Raw genomic sequence first — 19,598 nt, 5'->3', positions numbered from 1 at the left:
CTGCAACTGCGTGCAATGTAAACGATTGTGGCATTTTACATTTTTAACAGCCCTGTTAGGGGGCTTTGGTGAAATATAAGGGGTCTAAACAGACCCCTGATGTATCACTTTTGAGAATGAGAAAGGGACTGGGACTGAGATTCCTTAGTTCCTTTTCTCTGCAGCCTCGGCTGCATTGCACGGTGAATGAATGGGAAGTGCTCTGTGCTGAGCGGCTTCCTATTCTTTAACTATAGCATGGTAAACACAGTTTATTGTGCTTCAGTTATGAATGAACACAGGAGCCACCTGTACCCAATCGCTCATTGTGTTCATTCAGGAAAGTAAGGGGATGGTACATATAAAACATTTACAGCCCCCTCGCTCTTCATCCTGAAACTGATTATCCTGTGCCCCACAGCTGCTACAGCCAGCCCTGCTGAGGGATATGGGTGGGGGGGCACATAGGGGGATCAGAGCAGCAGGGGAAGCGCACAGCACCAAAAATTAAAGCAGAGAGGGTGCTGGGTGAAGGCACTGTAGATTGCTCTGCAATGTTACTGGCAGGGGGAGAGGAGGAGAAGCCAGTTGCATTGCAGGGGGGCCAGAGCCAGTTTGGGGCAGGGGGGTTAGCCTGGATCTGTAGGATGTGTCCCAGCACATTCCTGGACAATTGGGAGTTGTGTACACCGTATAAATATAGGATGCACACGTCGATAATGCTGTTGTGCTATGTTTACAGGTACCGAGCTCCTGAAGTACTACTTAGATCTACAAATTATAACTCTCCTATCGATGTTTGGGCTGTTGGCTGCATCATGGCTGAAGTTTATACTCTAAGACCTCTCTTCCCAGGCTCCAGTGAGATCGATACGATATTCAAGATTTGCCAGGTTCTTGGGACACCTAAAAAGGTATGACATGGTTTATGTATTCTTCTAGGTCACTTACTTCAGCTATGTACATTTTAAATATTTACTATGTAAGAACTAAAAACCTCCTGTGGTATATGGCTTAAGAATCGTTCTATTTTTACTTTACAGTGGAACTTTACTCATAACGGTTCAAGAAAAATGAATGTTATTTAACAAAAGAACATACATTCTGCATTAACATTTATGCTACCAAAATTTGTGAATTGAATTGCCTCCAGCATTGCTACTGTTTCTTCTTGCTGGAGACCGCCATTTTGTTGAAGCCCAGAGAAGTCACTTTCTTACTGAAAAACTCTCCCCCACTCCTTAGACTGGCCATAGACACATTGGAATTCAGCCAGTTCAGCAAGAACGTACATCGATCCATCTATATGCAGTCTGGTTTTACTGAAGTCTGTTGATCGGCTTCAGTACAACCAGCCTGTTGGGTTTTTCTTGTGCTTTCAATGCCAGCGGCTATGGTCACCAGCAGTGATCATTGTATTCTGACAGCGGGGATAACTTCAGCTGTCAGAATACAATAGCGCAGTGAGAGAGATTTCCCCATCAACCCTGACTGTGTTGATGGGGAAAACCGACCAATTTTCTTGTTGGTTGAAGGAAAGAAAATTGCATATCCTGTGGCTTGCTGTAGTCTCAAAAATGATGTCACTTTCTGTAATTAAAATGTGTGCATTTCCAGCCTTGATTGTATGTCTTGGCTCAGCTAGAGAGGATCACTGAAAGGAGAGAATAGCATGGAGACAAGACACTATCCTTGTAAGTTTAACTCTTGTAAGTGACTTGCTTATTTAGGCACAGTGCTGAGAATGCAAAACAGATGATTCTGTGCACAGCAGGATGAGACTGTGCATTACAGGATTTTAACCACTTCCTTACTGGGCATTTTATCCCCGTACATACCGTATTTTCACCGGCGCTTCCGGGTATGTCTTCTGCGGGACTGGGCGTTCCTAATTGATTGACAGGCTTCCGACCATCGCATACTGCGCGTCACAAGTTGCCTGACAGAAGCCGAACGTCGGTGCACAACTCGGCTGAATGTAATGTTAAAAAAAAAATTTGGGGGTGAACCCCCGCTTTAATCACTGCTAGGTTTTTATGTTTTGTTAAACAAGATGCTCATTTTGAAAAAAAAAAATCATGTTTCATAGTTTGTTATAAAAAATTTCAAACAGGTAATTTTTCTTCATTGATATGCACTGATAGTCTGCACTGATGGGGACAGATAAGGCGGTGCTGATCGGCGGCACTGGTAGGTGGCACTGATGGGCGGCACTGTTGTGTACTGTTAGGTGGCAGAGATGAACAGGCGGCTGCTCTCCTTGATCGGGACCGTTGTCCCGATGACAGCTACCAGTGATCGGCTTTTTTTTTCTTCTCCTCACGCTATAAGCAAAGTGGTTAAACAATGTAGGCTCCTATTTTAAATGTTTTGCTTAGCCATAAGTGCAAATGGGGCCAGAATGAAGTGATCTATCAGGACCTAATTTTCCATCTATAGTTTCACTTTATGTAAAACAGTACCCCAAAAGTATGGAGCAGGCAACAGCATTGTAATGCTGAGACAATGCTGGGATTCTATAACTTGCACATTTTGCCACATTCTGGTATCAAGAGCACTCCCCCACCCTTTTAGGCTGGGTTCACACCTATGCGAATTGGATTTGGTTTTTACTGCATCCAATTTGCATGACATGATATTGTCACTGGCTCTGTATGGAGCCAGTTCACATATCTCCATTGCGGCTGTGGAGCGGCTTGCACAGGAATGCTGTGTGTCTTTGGCTCCGCTTCAGGGCCGAATTCAGGCAAAAATTCTGCCCTGCTTCGTCCCTGAAACAGAACAGGGACACACTGGACCCCTGCTGCAAACCACAACCTTTGGAGGTGTGAACCCAGCCTTAGGCAGAAGAACCACTTGGGGCATCCAAATATAGGCGCAGTGCGTTCATTGTGGTGCTGTAGCATGTACACCCATTAAGGTTTATAAAGGTTTACTTTTAATATTCTCTTGTATTATTTTAACATTCTATTACTTTGATATTCTAATGCTATCATTCTCTTACTCAGACTGACTGGCCTGAAGGCTACCAGCTTGCCACCGCAATGAATTTTCGTTGGCCCCAGTGTGTTCCTAATAACCTAAAATCATTAATTCCTAATGCAAGTAGTGAAGGAATCCAGATCATGCGAGATATGCTTCAGTGGGACCCTAAGAAACGGCCAACAGCTAGCAAGGTGGGTACTGTAATTCACGGTAGACTAGCTAACTTGAGTAAAACTAGGTTATTAATGGAATTGAGGTTGTAATTATGCTTAAAGGGAATTTCAAGAAAACTGAGAAGTCACTACCTTTCCTGGATTGTCTTCAAGATTGTTCCTTACAAGTGTCTGGGTTTTCTTGGGACAGGGGCTGATAATCACAGAGCTGACATGCACTTATTGCTAATAAAATGTAGTATTGCAGCACAGCATTAAAGAAAAATCTAAATGGCCTTTTTAAGTACATTTATAATACTTGCCAGTACCGATAATAATACAGCTGATCTTTGCTCTCTTGCAGAGCTACAGCCCCCCTAGAAGTCTCCGCATCTCACGCTTCTGGGGGTGTCGAATGCCTGCGTCTTCATGCCATGTAATCTAGCGATGGCCTGCACCCCCGTGCTGTTCCTTCCCATCCTCTGTCATTATGTCACCCTACAGACCACCCTAAAGTCTAAAATTAAGCAATACACAGCCCCATGGAACCCTGCAATATAGCCAAAATTGCAATAAATTGTGTAAAAAGTGTTACATTGTGGAAATGATTTTAAAGGAATTGGACCATTTTTTTTTCTCATGACCCATACTTGTTTCGAAGTCTGTGGCTCACTAAGTAGTGAAGGAAGAATAAGAATAAAGCCCCAGAACTTCCAACTGAATGTATTTGAGATAAAGGCTGTTTAGTGTTGAAGGGGAATTTTGACTTATTATCCTTACACACAACACCTACTAATTAATGGTAGAACACCTTTTTATTCTAAAATGGCTGGGAAAGTGGAACAGCAAAATTCAGAATGTTAAATTGTGTGAAAAAAAAATAACATGGTTGTGTATGCGTGTAGTTATACATGTATAAAAACATCAATTTTTGGATGGTTTTTATATTTTATTTCAGTAAATGTTTTTGTTATATTTAAAGCAACAATTGTATTCTAAATGCTTGCTCTTACGTATTTGTGCTGTTAAGTGTAGAGATCTGTATATTGGATATGAAAGGTAAGCTACTACAATCTCTGCCTGACTCCTTAAAGGGGTGTTCCAGCCTTTTTTTAAGTTTATTAAAAGTCAGCAGCTACAAAGTGTAGCTGCTGGCTTTTAATAAACTGACACTTACCTGCTCCACGGCTCCAGCGACGCGCCGGCCCGGGGCTCCGCTCCTCGCCCCCCCTCGCCGGCCGGCGTCTTCATTCTTAGTGTGGGCACCCGGCAGTGACAGCTTTCGACTTCACGGCCGGGCACCCACTGCGCATGCGCGAGTGTGCATTCGTGAGCGGCGCCGTCCGATTGGACAGGCGCTCGCCTACAGGGAGGGGCTGTGAAAAGGCGATTAAGCTAATCGCCTTTTCAGCCCCTCGGCGGAAGGAGGAAGTGGGACAGGAAGTCCCCTTCTCCTGAAGCCCCCACTCCCCCCCCCAAAAAAATTACATGCCAAATGTGGCATGTAAGGGGGCGAGGAGTGGGTTAAGTGGAGGTCCATTTTTAGGTGGAACTCCTCTTTAAAGGGATAGTTTACCTTTCTGCACTTTTTCCAAAAACTCTACCATGCTTTCCATCAACGCTTAGCACATTGAAAAGCACTGTTCAGATTTTAATGTTGCCCCTTTCCCATTGTGTACCTGAAAAGTCCTGACTGTCTGCAAAAAGTTTTTAGTGGTTGCCCCCCTTTGTCCTTGCCAAACAGAATGGACCAAATACTAAAAGTGTGTCAATAATGGCTGCTCCCGACTCGTTCAAACTCACCCAACACAGATTTGAGTACAATGCTGTTGACAGACTGCATCATATATGTATTTTTTTTTATTTTGCCCACAGTTTCACTTCAAAGCATATATCAAAGCAAAATTTAAAAAAAAAAAACTTTATTTTTTATACTTCTAACTTCTCTACAATACATTTACATTATGACATATTCTATCGCTTTAAACATGCTGGAAGTACAGAAAGATAACTGTTGCTGTGTCAGAAATGGTGTGCTCCTTCCTCTTTTGACTTGACCTGACCTGACAAGCCTTGCCAACTTAATTTATGATGCATTACAAAGAACACAGACCCCTCTTCATCTCAATAATCGCTTCCTGTGCTCTGGAAGAGAGCACAGGAAGTTATCAACTCACAAGGTTTCTGGTAAAATCAACAGGTATTTTTTGACAAAAAACTTCCAACAGTAAATTTAACAAACCAAAAGGGAGAAACTAAAGTTCCTTGTTGAGATTTACATACATTTTAACAGCTTCTGAAATGAGATGTTGGCCACATAGAAAATGATTTGTTTTTAACAAAACAACTTAAGTCTCGTACGCACGGGAATTGTGTGATGACAGGCTGTTGTCGGAAAATCCGACCGTTTGTATGCTACATGGGACAATTGTTGTTGGATTTTCCGCCAACAAATGTGGGATAGCATACTTTAAAATTGTCCGCCAATAAATGTGTGTTGTCGGATTATGCGATTGTGTATACACAAGTCCGTTGGACAAAACTCCAAGCAAGGTACCCTGGGACATGTAGTCCTTAGAAATTGAAAGCAAATAGCAGAGGAGAACCTGCAAAAGGAGGATTAGGGTGCTCTGTGCAAAACCATTGCACAGAGCAGGTAAGTAGAACACTTTAACATCAAGCTGTTTTTGTTATGTGTATTTAAAATGTTATTGTAAGGAGTATATTCAAGGCATGCATACTTATTCATGCATGTGTGAACTACACCTATAAAATACGATTGGCTTTATTATGCATTTTACATTATATAAAATTAATTGCTATGTTTTCAATGGTAGGCACTCAGGCATCCATTTTTTCAAGTGGGTCAAGCTCTTGGAACACCTCAAAGAATTCATGAGTTAACAAAACCACCGAAGGACATCCTGGAGAAGCCAATTCCATTGCATATCAAACCTGTACCACCTGCTCAGCCTCCTCCAAAATTTAATACTAGACTCTCATCCCGAGCCCTCCAGCAAAGCCAGTCAAATGGACATCCTGTTAAAATGAGTACATCTACAACAGATTCTTTATCAAGCTCTCAAGAAAGAGGCTCCATCATCCACCCACTGCTACCAGCAAGAAGCAACCAACCTTCATTTGTAAGTAAAAAGGATTTCCTGACAACTGGGGCAATTGAAAATGTTACCCATAGGATGCAGATTCTGTTTTTTTAAGGCCAATGTTGCTCGTCTATATTGAACACATAATAATATTTAGTAAGCAGTAGTAACATAAATAGTAAGATTTTAAATATAAAGTGATTCATAAGGTTGCATAGCTTTGAATATAGACCTTGCCGTAATTGACCTAGTTCATCTGTATGCTGGCATCAGCCTGGCAGTTAATTACTATGCGTTAACAATATAAAAGTCCTGTCCCTCTGTCATCTTCTGCTCTACGCCAGTCACATCTACAAACATGGGCTCCAAATGCTGCATCAGGCATAGATTGACAATGGATTAAAAAAAAAATCTGGTTGCTGTGGGTCTTTTTAGTAGTGGTTCCATCACTTCTGCACCATACAGCATGTCTTAAAGTGTTGCTAAACCCAGTAAAATTAAAATGGTTAATCCACTCCCCCACAGCGCCCACAGCTTATAAATCTTCTTTTTACATTAAAATACTGCCACTAAATAACTTTTTGGATGATCTGTATACCATGGTTACATGATAAACTGCACAGTTTCTCCAGTGCTGAGAGTTCAGGTAGGAGGATATTTCCACTACAGTCTGTATACACGCCCACATGTTAGCCAGGTCACAGGATTTTGACATCAATCTCTGAGAACAAGTAAATGTTCCCTCCAGCATAAAAGACACAACTGAGCATGTGCAGGTCGGCTACCCTGCCTGTGTTGGCTGGTTTTCCCCAGATAGACAGTGCAGGAGGGGGAGGATCTATGCATACAGGATAAATTCAGCCTTTTTACACAATGCAGAGGATTAACCCCTTTAGTTAACCCCGTAAGTGTAACGAGCATGCTATGCTGCATATACAGACTGGTTTTACTGTTGAGGATTTAGTAACACTTTAAGCAGAACTGCTTCTCTGTACAGGTTTTCACAAAAGGCTTGAAGCATTTACAGTATTATAAACATGTTGAGGCTGTAAGATATTAGGTAAGGTCTGATAACTGCAAGAAAATTTATAGAAACCAAATGTCTTATCGATCTACAGTATATCTAAATATAAATTGGCCCCTGTTTAGGAGTTGTAGCTGCAAATCTCAAAATAAAATGCCATTTTTATTTTCAGAAAGTCACCACCAATACAGAGATAAATAATACAGATTTTAATACAAAGAATAGGAGGAAATGGGGACATATTACAAAAACACTTAAGGTATCTGATGAGTTGGATGACTTGGAAGATCTCGATGGACATTCTTCAGTCACTAAAACTGAATTAAAGAATGAAAAACGCAGACCAAGTGAGGATGATCTTTGTAGGTAAATAGAATTTTTGTCTTATTGTGGTATGAAAATTGGCACAGGACAACATAATACGTTATATGCTCTTTCTGCTGAGAGGAATCCATGTTCGTTGTGTTTTGTGCAGTGCAAAGGTTGCACAGTAGGAACTGCCTCTGGTATGCCAATGCATCGGAAGAAGCATTAATAATAAGATGGAGGGAAAATTCTTTAGAAGAGGTACAAAGTTGGTACAATTGAAACTTTTTCTAGTATTACAATGAATCGGAGGAAGCATCAACGATAAGGAGGAGAAGAGCTTTAGGGGTGGTGCAAAGGTAGTACAGTTGGAGCCTCCTCTGATATTACAAGGCATCAGAGGAAGTATGAATAGTTAGCATGCAATCGATATTGAGTTGTCGGCACCTAAACTGACAGAATCAACAGGTAATTAGTAAATAGTAGCAGGTGCAATAAAACATTAACATAACATGGAGGGGTGATAATTGCTTTTAAACATTCAAAGATGTTCGTAAAATTTTTGCCTAAAGATCACTTTAACACAGCTTAAACTAGAGTGATTATTTTTTTTTTTATAGGTTACAGCATGGTGTTTCTCTTTTTTTTTTATTTATTTTTTGTTTAAAGCCTATTTAATGGGGAAAAAAAACATTTTATATATTTGAATTTTTTTCACCCTTTTATTCTATGTTAAATTTCTTTGAATCAGCATGATTTATAACATTTTTAGCTGGGGCTAAAGGAATTTTGCACTTGTTTAGCTGCTAATTGTTTCAATATTTGTCAAATGCAGCTTTGAACGCATTTTGGACTTGAAGAGAGAAGACCGTGATATACCTAGACCTGTGCAATCCTCATTCTCTAGACAGGACACTACAGCATCCAGGAGATTGTCTGCAAAACAGCATTATTTGAAACACAGCAGATATTTGCCAGGTAAGTTTCGTATTCATTCATTTTGATGTGTTGTTTTTTTTTTTTTTTGCAAATATATATTTTATTGAGAAAGCACGCATGGAGAAATTCCAACATTACAACAAAGACATACATGTCCTTAAAAGAGAAGTACAAAAGGGTTATGTATACATTCCAGCCAACATTGTAAGATGACATTGTATTTAGATAAACTTAAAGATCAGTCATAGCGACATGTATGTTGCAATCTATACCAACATGGATGGCATCAAAGAGCCAGAACCTCCCCGTGCTTAATTTTATCTTAAATAAGAGTAAGAGTGAGATCAGGTGTAGCAGAGAGAAGAAGAGGGAAAAGGGGAAGGAAGAAGGAAAAAAGAAAAGAGGGGGGGGGGATGGAATGGGGGATACAGACAGGGTTGGAAGTAGACGGCACCGCTTCCGACCAACGCGACATCAGGACCCTCGTAGTTTATAGAGACCAGTGCTATTTAACATGGGTTTAGCAGAAGATTAACCTTTTTGTCTCTGTTTCAAATTTATAAAATCCCCAAAATATATTAAAAAATAAAAAGATAAGCAAAGAGGGCTTTGTGATTTTCTGTTTTAAGTGATGAGTTTCAGGACCTCGATGGGCAGACACAGGGTGCTTTTGATATCTGTTTGAGAAGCTTTTGTGGTAAAACATTTATTGCAGGTGCAGCTAACCTGTAGTTGACCAGTATCCTGTCTGCACTTTTCACCCAGCGTCGGGCTCTCACAGTACAGAGACCGTGAGAAAACTCTGAGCATCAGTTTTCTCACATAATGGCTTCTGCCTAGCTGAGAGTAATAACAAGAACACCATGCAAAATCCTGTCAGCCAGTACCTCACATCCCCTCCCTCCTCTGCTCAGACCTATGGAAAGGAGCACATCTTGCCAACATATAGTAGACATGACAGTCCATCAGCATTTCTTTGTTCCCTGCCCTTGCACTGTACAATTTGTCCTGACCATCCACTGTAGAAATAGAGTGGGCTGTAATTGTAATGATCTGGCCAAAAGGTAATACCTCAATGATTCTGGTGTTCACTTTATGGTCACATGCTCCTTTTGCTGAAAACTAACCCCTGCAGAGAGAAACTGTTCAAGAGCAAAGAGATACTACTGAATGTTTACCCCATCATTTCCTGGGACAAGACTGCTCCAAGACCAACATAAAGAGACATTGGTTTGTTTAAGAAATCGACTGAAGTTGGAGGTGGTCAGCATTGGTTACACAATACTACCTTGAAACTTTGAAAAGCTTTTTCTGTCTTCGTTCCATTTCACCATGGTAATCTTGACCCAGTGGCCACAAATTTACTTTCCAAAGTTGCTACCAAAACTAGACCCTGTTTCCTGGGTTAAAGGTACTGATTTTAGCAGAGTAGTTATAAACTCTGGCCTGTGTTTTTGGGCTTGCTGCACATGTTCCTGAACGATGGGTATAAGCAAAACGCAAACAGAAGGCGCTTCTCTGTGCTGTATTGGCAGGAATTCATTGCCTAAAGGATTAAAAACACGTACTAGAGATGCAAAATGTGTAGCCTCATCAAGTCACACAAGTAAGTCTAGCGTTCACTGTCCCAGGAAGATGTCCCAACTTGGGTGGCAGCGCTGTAAGGGGAATCCCAGCTAGCGGTGGGTGACCGCATGGTAAATATCCAAGAGGGGCAAGAGGAGAATTTCTCTTCCATGGTGGCTGGTATCTGTACCTCTCCTCCTCCTGCTGTCCAGACTTCAGATCCCGTTGGTGGATTGGATGTCCCAGACTGCAGGTAGGATCCCACTGCTGGCATCTAGTCCAGGTACCTCCACCAAGATACAGCATCCTCCACTCTGGAACCCGGTATTGTAGCTAAGAATTGTACCCAAAAACTAGACGACACTAGCTTAGGTGAAAACTGGAACTGACTTTATTGTAAGCTCACACAGAATATATACCATAAAAAATCAGGTAAGAGCTTGATCACATTATCTTAAACTATGCAAACTGTAAACAGTAACGGTAATATCGGCACATCTAAGGAACAGCTAATGGTAATCTAATTAACAGTAGGCTAATTTACAACTCTTCATCTAGACAAGCCACACACACTTGCACCAGTTTTAGTAAATCTCCCCTACTGTGCAGTTTGGTAAGCAGTATTATCCTTACGACTTGCTATTGAGGCAGACACGGATGTGAAGGAGCAGAGAGCACTAGCAGGGCACCACGGAAGAGGAGGACGGGGGGCTGCTCTTTGCAATACCATTACACAGAGCAAATAAGTATACAATTTTTTTTTTTTTTTCTTTTCGGTATCCTTTAAGGAAGATTTATCACAATTATTTTACATTATTTGGTTCCTAATGGGACAGAGTACATGGGGTATTTTGTGTAATGTTCCTAGGTGCCCTAAAATACTAGCTACAGCTAAAACTTTAGCAGGGCGACCCCCACCCTCACATTGACTCACTGTTGCTTGACAGGAAATGGTTGCTTTATAGTGCCTATCTCTGTCTCCCAGCACTTGTTTGAGGCAAGTAGCAGCATGAAGGAGAGAGAGAGAGAGAGAGAGAGAGAGAGATTAGGCTGACATGTCTTGCCTCCCTCTACATTACTTGTGCTGGTGTTTGCCTGAATCTTCTTAAAATAGCTGCTGAAAGTGTATATCCTTGTGCCTTTGTGTCAGATGCCTTTGCCCATGTACATACTGTATATGCTTATATACGGCAGATTAACATACTTTGTATCTCTTGCTTCCTTAGGGATCACAATAAAGAGCAATACTGGAATGAATCCAAGCAAAGATATTAATGACTTTGACACGTGGCCAAATATTAAGCAGCCATTTAAACCTGTTTATTTACCTGCAGGTATTTTTTTATTATTATTTTGTTTTATAATGAAATTCTTAAAATTATTTAGATACCTATTCAGGACTTGGTAGTATTTATGGTAATTTGTAAGCTTCTCCTAACCTATTGCTGCTACCGGGGAGTTAGGCTTTACGATCATGTGACTTCTGTGATTGGCTGTCACAGTGGCCACTTGATCAGAAGCCCCCAGATTGCAGGTCTCTATCAGGAGCCACCCATGACAGCTTAGTAACTGTGTTTAGAGCACGGTTTAGCACAGAAAAGCCGTTCCCCATGGAAGCATATATGCGGCAGTTCAACATTAAAGCCAACCCACCCAACTACCACATATAGGCATACAGCCGGTGGGAACAGGGTAAGCTTAGCAAAAACAAGTTCTTTGAAAATACAATTTTATTTTTTATTTTTATGGTAAATTAGGATTGAGGATTTTACTTACTACTTTCACTATTTCTAGGACACTCTGGAGTTAATGGAGCTGCTGGCAGTTACAGTTCATCTTTCTTAAAACAAGAACTAAATTCTATTGGACCAAAGGCACGTCTGCCACCACTTACAGATCCACTACCTAGTAAGTTTCATTTTGACCCATGGATTATTAGGCTCTGAATTACTGGGTGATTTAGGAAACTAAGTTCTTTTGGACCAAAGGCACATCTGCCACCACTTATGGATTGAATGTTTAGTAGATTTCATGTTGATCTGTTGATCACGTGTGCAAGGCTTTCCAGGCTCCTACAAAACAATTGTAAATGCACATTTTTTACCTGCAAAAAAATGTGCCTTTTAATATAAAAAAAGAGGGGGGGAGTGAACTTATCCTTTAAAACAGTAGTAAAGTTGGCTTTGTGATTTTTACCTACCGGTTGGTCTATAATCGGGTTTACCTGTAGGTAAAATTAATTATTTCCTAAACATGCATCAAATAAGTGCGACGGGGGGAAGCACTCACATTTGCCACAAACCCGTAAATTTGGAAAACAGAGAAAATTTCTCAAAGGACGGTAATTAATGGTCGGACTTTAGAGGCAAGACGGGAATATCAAAAAATATAAATTTATTACAAAAAATAAAAAAATAAATTTTTATTTTTTTTACAAAACGGATCGATAAAAGAATACCACATAGGATATATGATAAGTAAAATATCCTCTGCATCGTCTACGCGTTTCGCCTTTGGGCTTCCTCAGGACGAGCAGAAGAATTTAGCAGTAGAAAAATATATTTCATTGTCTGAAAAGAAACATATTATATTGGCATATTATCAAAAAGCAGTTTTAATGGTTTAAAATAAAATAAATTAAACATGTATAGAGAGTCTCTGATAGTACTAAAATGGGTACCAACCATCCAAATTGCCTCAAAATACTCCAAGTCGCATATGCCAATGGTATAGTAAAAGGAGGTTCCAGATATGGTAGGAAAAGTCTCCAAAATCCACTACACAATCATAAATGCAGACAATAAATAAATAGAAGAAAAAGGAAAGAAATTTATGAAATTATGAAAGGGAGATAAAAGAAAAAGGAAATAAAAGAAAATGAGTAAGGAATAGATGTTGTAGAGAGTAACATACCCAGAGAGAGCTCCCTCTGTCTATATTGACGGTTTCGGAGATGCACCATAGGTGTGGAAACCAATTCTATAAATAAATAACAGATTTACCACTACTAGTTTCAACAGAAAAAACAAAATAGGTGCAGAAGTATAGTAAATAGGTTTACATACCTAATAGTTATCAAATGAGCATTAGTTCCAAGGCGGGGAAGATAGGGTGTAGTAAGGATATACACATGTCCAATATACTGCAGCCAGGTTTATAAAGCCTGGATCCAAAAGATGGCCCTCAAAGATCAAACAGCCAGCGGGGTTTAACTGTAGCCACAAAATTCTAAAATGGATAGACAAATCGATAATCAGGCCTGAATGATGAAAGCAGACCACAAAAAGGAATAGGGAGAGTAAAGGTACTTACACAATAATGTGCAGGACGCCGTGTGCCCCAGGGATAGCCTGTGTTACACACCGGGCTGTAAGCAAGGACTGATTTTAAATAGCCCATGAGAAGAGCGTAGGGCATTGACGTGATGACGTCATACATATGCGCTGTGTAGTTCGGACGGTGCATAAACACAAAATGTGTATGGAGATGGAAGGGGGCGGCAGATGCTGCGGATAGGGTGAAGTATTCCGGACCCTCACAGGGTTGGAAACACACACACGAGGGAGGGAAAGGGACGGGCGAAGAAAAAAAGCCGGAACAAACCAACAACCATAGCAAACAAAGCCCACAGCATGATCGCCCACAACGACACGTCGGACACAGAGAGCAGCCCACATAGATGTTTTAACAGCCCGAGCACCGATAATAAAGTGGTAGTATATCTACCCTAGCAAGCCCACGCATATAGGAAAGCAGGAGATGAGGAAGGGGAGAAAAGGAAAAAACTAAAACATTTTGCATTAAATCTAAGGGGCAATCAATAGAACAGCCACAAGATGGCAGACTAGATACATGTGGAATGTATAAGGGACATTATATTGGAGGCTGCTGACACCCAAATGAAACAATTATTTAAAAGAAATATATCGAATAATCTATTCCCTAGCTAACCAATAATCATATAATACAAGAGTAAACACCATATATATGTGTGTGTATATATAGAATACAACCTATGTTTCCTTTCCATACTTGACCCAATTGTACGTACCTATAAAGACATATATTTTAATATTTAGTAAGGGTAACAAGTGATTACATATTCTGCAATATGTAACCTTTACACATATAGCATGGTTTTATTGTAATGGCGATCACATAGCAATTGGACCATACAGAAGGAATCCAATAAAGCAAAAATCGGAAAACAAAGTCACACATTCAGATCTCTAAAAACGGTTTGAAACTGATTGTATCGTTTAGTCCAGGATGGTAGTTTGCTCGTAATTTGTAGATCCACTGCGCTTCACGCTGCAAGACTCTTTGATCAAAATTGCCGCCCCTAGGTTCCTCATGGACACAGTCCAGGGTAGCAAATTTGAACACATACGGTTCATATTTGTGCTTAAACGCCACGTGGTGTCCCATTGTGGTGTTTAATAGGCCACTCGTGGCATAGTACATATGATCCTTTATCAGTTTCCAAAAAGGACGGATAGTCTTCCCCACATAGAAACTTCCGCATTGACAGAAGATTATATATACGACTCCTTTGGTTTGGCAAGTTGCGTGATGTTTCAATATATGGGTTTGGCCATTAGGCAACATAATCGTTGTTCCCTTTTAGTATTCGCTCGCAAAAGTTGCATTGGCCACATTTTAAATAGTCCTGGACGAATAAAAATAATTTTACAAAAAAAAATAGTCCTGGACATTCAGGCGCTTTATTATCTGTTTTGCAATATTTGCTCTGTACCCAACGATCACGAATAGAAGTCACACGTCTGAATGTAATTTCAGGGTTTAGCCCTATATATTTAGCAAGAACAGGGTCGGCTGAAAGTGGATACCAATGCTTTTGAATGATAGAACGGACTTGAACATGTTGATCCGAATAAGTGGTAATGAATCTAATTCCATTGGAAGTGGGTTTCTTTACTGTTTTAGATAATATATCGGTTCTAAGTTTTCCAGCTGCCTTGTTAAAGCAGTTTCTACTGTATCTTCTGGATTTCAGCCATGTGTAAAGATGATCGACTTCCTGTTTTGAATTTCATATCGTCGGAGCAGTTGCGTCTGAGACGCAAATACTGACCGAATGGTATGCTGTGGACCAGCGAGTGAGGGTGGGCACTAGCAGCATGTAAAATGGTATTACCCGCTGTTGGTTTGCGGTACAAAGATGTATTAATTAGGCATTCCTTATTAATATAGATTGTTATATCCAGGAAGGCAATCATGGCTTGACTGGAACAAAAAGGATCATTCTCTTGGACTAGAGAAATGCCTTACTTTGATAGATAACTGGATGACAAACCGTTATCTTAAACTCAACGGGTCGAAAACAGAACTTCTCCTGTTTCACGCCAACCGGAAAAATCACCCCGCGACAACATGGACACCCCCACCCATTCTGGGTAAAACGATCACCCCTAGCACCAAAGTCAAAAGTCTCGGAGTCATCTTCGACACCAACATGACAATGGATGCACAAATAGGGTCAGTAGTCAGCGGATCGCACCATCTGCTGCGCCTACTACGCAGACTCGCCCCCTTTATCCCGAAAGAGGACATAGCAGTCGTGGTGGGAACAATCATCAACTCCAGACTGGACTATGCAAATGCCCTCTATCTCGGACTCCCCAAATACTAAATCACTCGTCTGCAAGTCGTTCAAAATACGGCCGCTCGATTAGTGACCGGCAAAAAAACATGGGAATCCATCTCACCTTCACTGAGATCCCTTCATTGGTTGCCAGTAAAAGACAGAATCACTTTCAAGGCACTTTGCCTAACGCATAAGTGTATTCAAGGCAACGCCCCCCAATATCTATCCCAAAAAATAAAAGCCCATAACCCCAATCGCATTCTGCGATCCACCAATCAAATTCTACTCCAGATACCCAAAGCCAGATACAAGTCCAAAGGAGATCGAAGATTTGCAATCCAGGGACCTCGGCTGTGGAATGCGCTTCCAACCACCATCCGATTGGAGTCGGACCACTTGGCCTTCAGGAGAGATTAAAACCCATCTCTTCTGAGGTCAAGGGGTTTTTACCCAGGGAATGGACACCGCGCCCGATTCAGTTCGCATGTGTTGCGCTATATAAGTTTTTTTTTCACTCACTCATAGTAAATTTAAGGTTGTAATTATTCCGACTGAGCGATTGTATAAATACATGCAAAGTCTTGAGTGATCCTGTCCACAGTAGCAGTATGTCGTCTATGGAACGAAACCATCCTAACACATTAGAAAACAAGTCAGTGAATTCCTCACTTGAGAAAAGTTCACTCTCCCACTGCCCCCCCAGGTACAGGTTCGCATAGGAAGGTGCACAGCACGTACCCATAGCGACTCCCTGTACCTGGAGGAAGTGGGACCCATCAAACGAGAATATATTTTTGGTAAGAATGTGCGCCAGTAATTTTAAAGCAAAGGCATTGAGTTTAAGTGATTTCGTGCCTTTCTCAGCGAGGAATTTAGCAACAACTTCTAGACCTTTCACATAGGTGATGGATAAATATAGATCCTCAACGTCAATTGAGACCAAAAAGCAGCCAGGTGGTACATTCAGACCATCCAATGCCCTCAATAAATCTGGTGTCTTGAATATAGGAGGGCAGTGTGGTAATGTGGGGTCTTAGGTATTCATCTACAAATTTACTGGCTCGCTCAGTTTCCGAACCAACGGCTGAGACTATAGGACGTCCCGGTGGATTGGTTAGGTTTTTGTGTGTCTTAGAGAGTGAGTAAAACGTGGGGGTCTTAGGATACGGGACTTGTATCCCTTTAAAGATGACCTTGGTGATCAAGTCCTCGGAGAGGGCGGATTGTATGGCGTCGTTATACTGTTGGTTATATCTTATAACCTAAACATGCACCGTTTAGGGGATATTCAGCCTACATGTGCTCTGAAGGTCCGGCATACCTTGCCGGAACTTCAGAGCTTAGTCTTGGGACAGAGGGCTCCCGCGCGCATGCGCAGGAGTGACCTCATCGCAGCTCTGGCCAATCACACAGCTGGAGTGCGCGAACCCGGAAGGAAGATGGGGAAAATGTTAGCCCTCTTATCGGTGATGGCACGCAGCAGAGGGCTTAGTTTTAAGGTAAGTATTCCATAATGTGCTAGTATGGAATGTATACTAGCACATTATACAATTGCCTTACAGGTGTGTTTTTTTTTGTTTTTTTTTAAACCGCTGTGGTTTAATACTGCTTTAAAGGACAATGGGAACATAGTGAGTAACCCTCGTTTACCTGCACACTTCTCCCATTAACTTCACAAGCTCCCTTGGACCAGAGATAGCTCACATCCTTCTATAGCCTCTTATTTGTTTTCAGCTTGGTCAGACTCTAGGCGGTCTGTGTTAAAATTTTATCTAAAAATTATTACCTTAAAATTTTAGTATTTTGCTCTCATAGTCTGGAATTTGTTTTCTCAATGCAGGAGAACATTTTGCAGGAACAGTGTTTATATAAAGAACAACAAATAGCACATTGAAATTGGAAATGAATTATTGTGTATTAATGTAATATGTTACATTCTTTTTTTTTATAAGGCAACAATATAAGTCGTTTTTTTTATTTGTTTTTATTTTTAGATTTTGGGTCTCTAAAATCGGGTTTGTATCCAAGACAGTCTACCTTCAGCTCTTCATCCAAAAACTCTCCTGTGATCCCCCCTAGACCACCACCTACATTTCAGCCAGTCCATGGCAGGACAGACTGGATATCCAAATATGGTGGGCAAAGATAGCAAAATAAAGCACTTTATTTTACCGTTCTATTATTGGCTATGCAGTGCCCAGACTTGGACATTTTACGTTGCAAATCTAAAAGGCCAGTTTACGGCTAGCATACTTGTATATAAAAATATAACAATACCTGACAGTACTGGGGTATATGATTAAAGGATAACTAAACACAAGACCAAAAATGTTATATTTTGCAGCTTAAAGTCTTTAGATATGGTGGCTGTGTTTAGTTTGTCCTTTTTTATTTTTTTCCAAGCTAAGCACATCTTTCAGCAAATGCAAAACAAATATGTTTATCTTGCTATAAATGCTGTGTCCCTGTCCCTTCCTGTGAGCTACGCTGAAGAATATATTTCTTCCTAGACATCTTATATAAATTATCAATTGCCCTGCCCTCCATGTAATGGAGATGAAGAGATGTGAACATATGTGTAGTACATGTCAGGAAAGCAGCCCAGGGTGATGACCATTGCTCCCTCCATATATATATATATATATATATATATATATATATATATATATATATATATATATATATATATATATATATATATACACAGTAAAATAGTGATGTAGCCACCCAGGGACAGGAATTGTGGTATTTGCTGGGTTACCAGGTGAAAAAGTCTGCAATATATTAGATTTTTGGTTTAAATGCCATTTTTATCTAATGAAGTCCTAGGAATGCATGCATTATTACAGAAGTGCCAGAAGAATAAATGGCTCCCATTCCCAATAGCATAGGATACATCTCATAGAACTGATTCTAAAGGCTCCTTGAAGTTTAGGTTTACACATGTGCCGAGTCTTTATTTTAGTGGAAACCTTCCATAATGAAGTTTATAATTTCTTTATATGCATTAGACTCCGGCAACATTTTTTTTTTTTTTTGCTCATGTGTTTTTAGGTGTAATCACCTGAGAGCATGTGTCCCTCAATGGACTTTAGTCAGTTTGCTATTTAGTCCTCAATGGAGTCAGTTTGCTATGTACCAACCACCTTTTTAATATCACTTTAATTTCAAGATTATGGCAGCAGTCTGCACTTTTGCAGCAATATTGGCTTTGACAGTTTTTTGCACAGATGCAATTTGGAATTGAAATTGTACATATTTGTTAATAGTAAAGCCTGGTACACATTGGCTGTAAATCAGCAGGTTCAGCAGGAACTGGACATCTTTTGGTCCATGTGTACAGCGGTCTGTTCATGCCTGTTGAACGGGCATTTGGAAAACAAGCATTGGATTAGCGCTTGCAGCAAATGGCTGTGAGCACTGATCAGTGTATTCTGGAGGAAGGGAATCCCTCTGTTGAGATATAATAGCAGAGCGGGAGAGATCCCCACATGAACAGTGCTTGTGTTGATGCAGGGATCCGTCCCCCCCTCAACCCTCTGGTTGAGTGAAAAAAACTGCTTGTGTGTACCCAGCTTAAAAATAATATTTGGAAACATATGTCAAAGCTGGCAAGTTAAAAACTAAACGGTTTAGGGAGTAGAGGGCTAGGCTTTATTCCCCACTGTGCTTTAAAGCTAATCTCCAGGCAGATATAAAATGCAGTTCGTATTTATTATAATAGCTTTACATGTATGAAACTAGTGTGATCACCTGTATTTGTCTTCACCTGCTCCCTGTAATCTGCTGCACATCAGCACTTAGACTGGGAAGAGAAGGGCAGCGCCCGAAGCCAAGCAGGCGCTGCTGCAAACTTACTGAAAGTTCCGGTTTGAAAGTCTTTAGGAACCCCGTGGGGGTAACTTTTATCTATCTTTATCAGAATATGCAAAATT

At 40.6% G+C, this 19,598-nt stretch overlaps 1 protein-coding gene across 1 annotated transcript in view; it reads left to right on the top strand.

The window, feature by feature from the left end:
• CILK1 (ciliogenesis associated kinase 1) overlaps positions 1-17,842 on the top strand; it is a 36,492-nt gene extending 18,650 nt beyond the window's left edge. The window contains exons 7-14 of the mRNA XM_040349820.1: positions 722-893; positions 2,988-3,155; positions 5,954-6,259; positions 7,417-7,610; positions 8,386-8,528; positions 11,282-11,389; positions 11,850-11,963; positions 17,658-17,842. Of these exons, the coding sequence (XP_040205754.1) occupies positions 722-893; positions 2,988-3,155; positions 5,954-6,259; positions 7,417-7,610; positions 8,386-8,528; positions 11,282-11,389; positions 11,850-11,963; positions 17,658-17,812 (1,360 nt within the window). The 3' untranslated portion in view covers positions 17,813-17,842. The remainder of the gene's footprint in view (positions 1-721; positions 894-2,987; positions 3,156-5,953; positions 6,260-7,416; positions 7,611-8,385; positions 8,529-11,281; positions 11,390-11,849; positions 11,964-17,657) is intronic.
• Positions 17,843-19,598: the final 1,756 nt, after the last annotated feature.

Source organism: Rana temporaria, chromosome 4 (assembly GCF_905171775.1).
Source record: "Rana temporaria chromosome 4, aRanTem1.1, whole genome shotgun sequence".
In the NCBI taxonomy this organism is placed as follows: domain Eukaryota; kingdom Metazoa; phylum Chordata; class Amphibia; order Anura; family Ranidae; genus Rana; species Rana temporaria.
The sequence above is the reverse complement of the archived record's forward strand: the minus strand, read 5'-3'. Positions and strand labels throughout refer to the sequence as shown.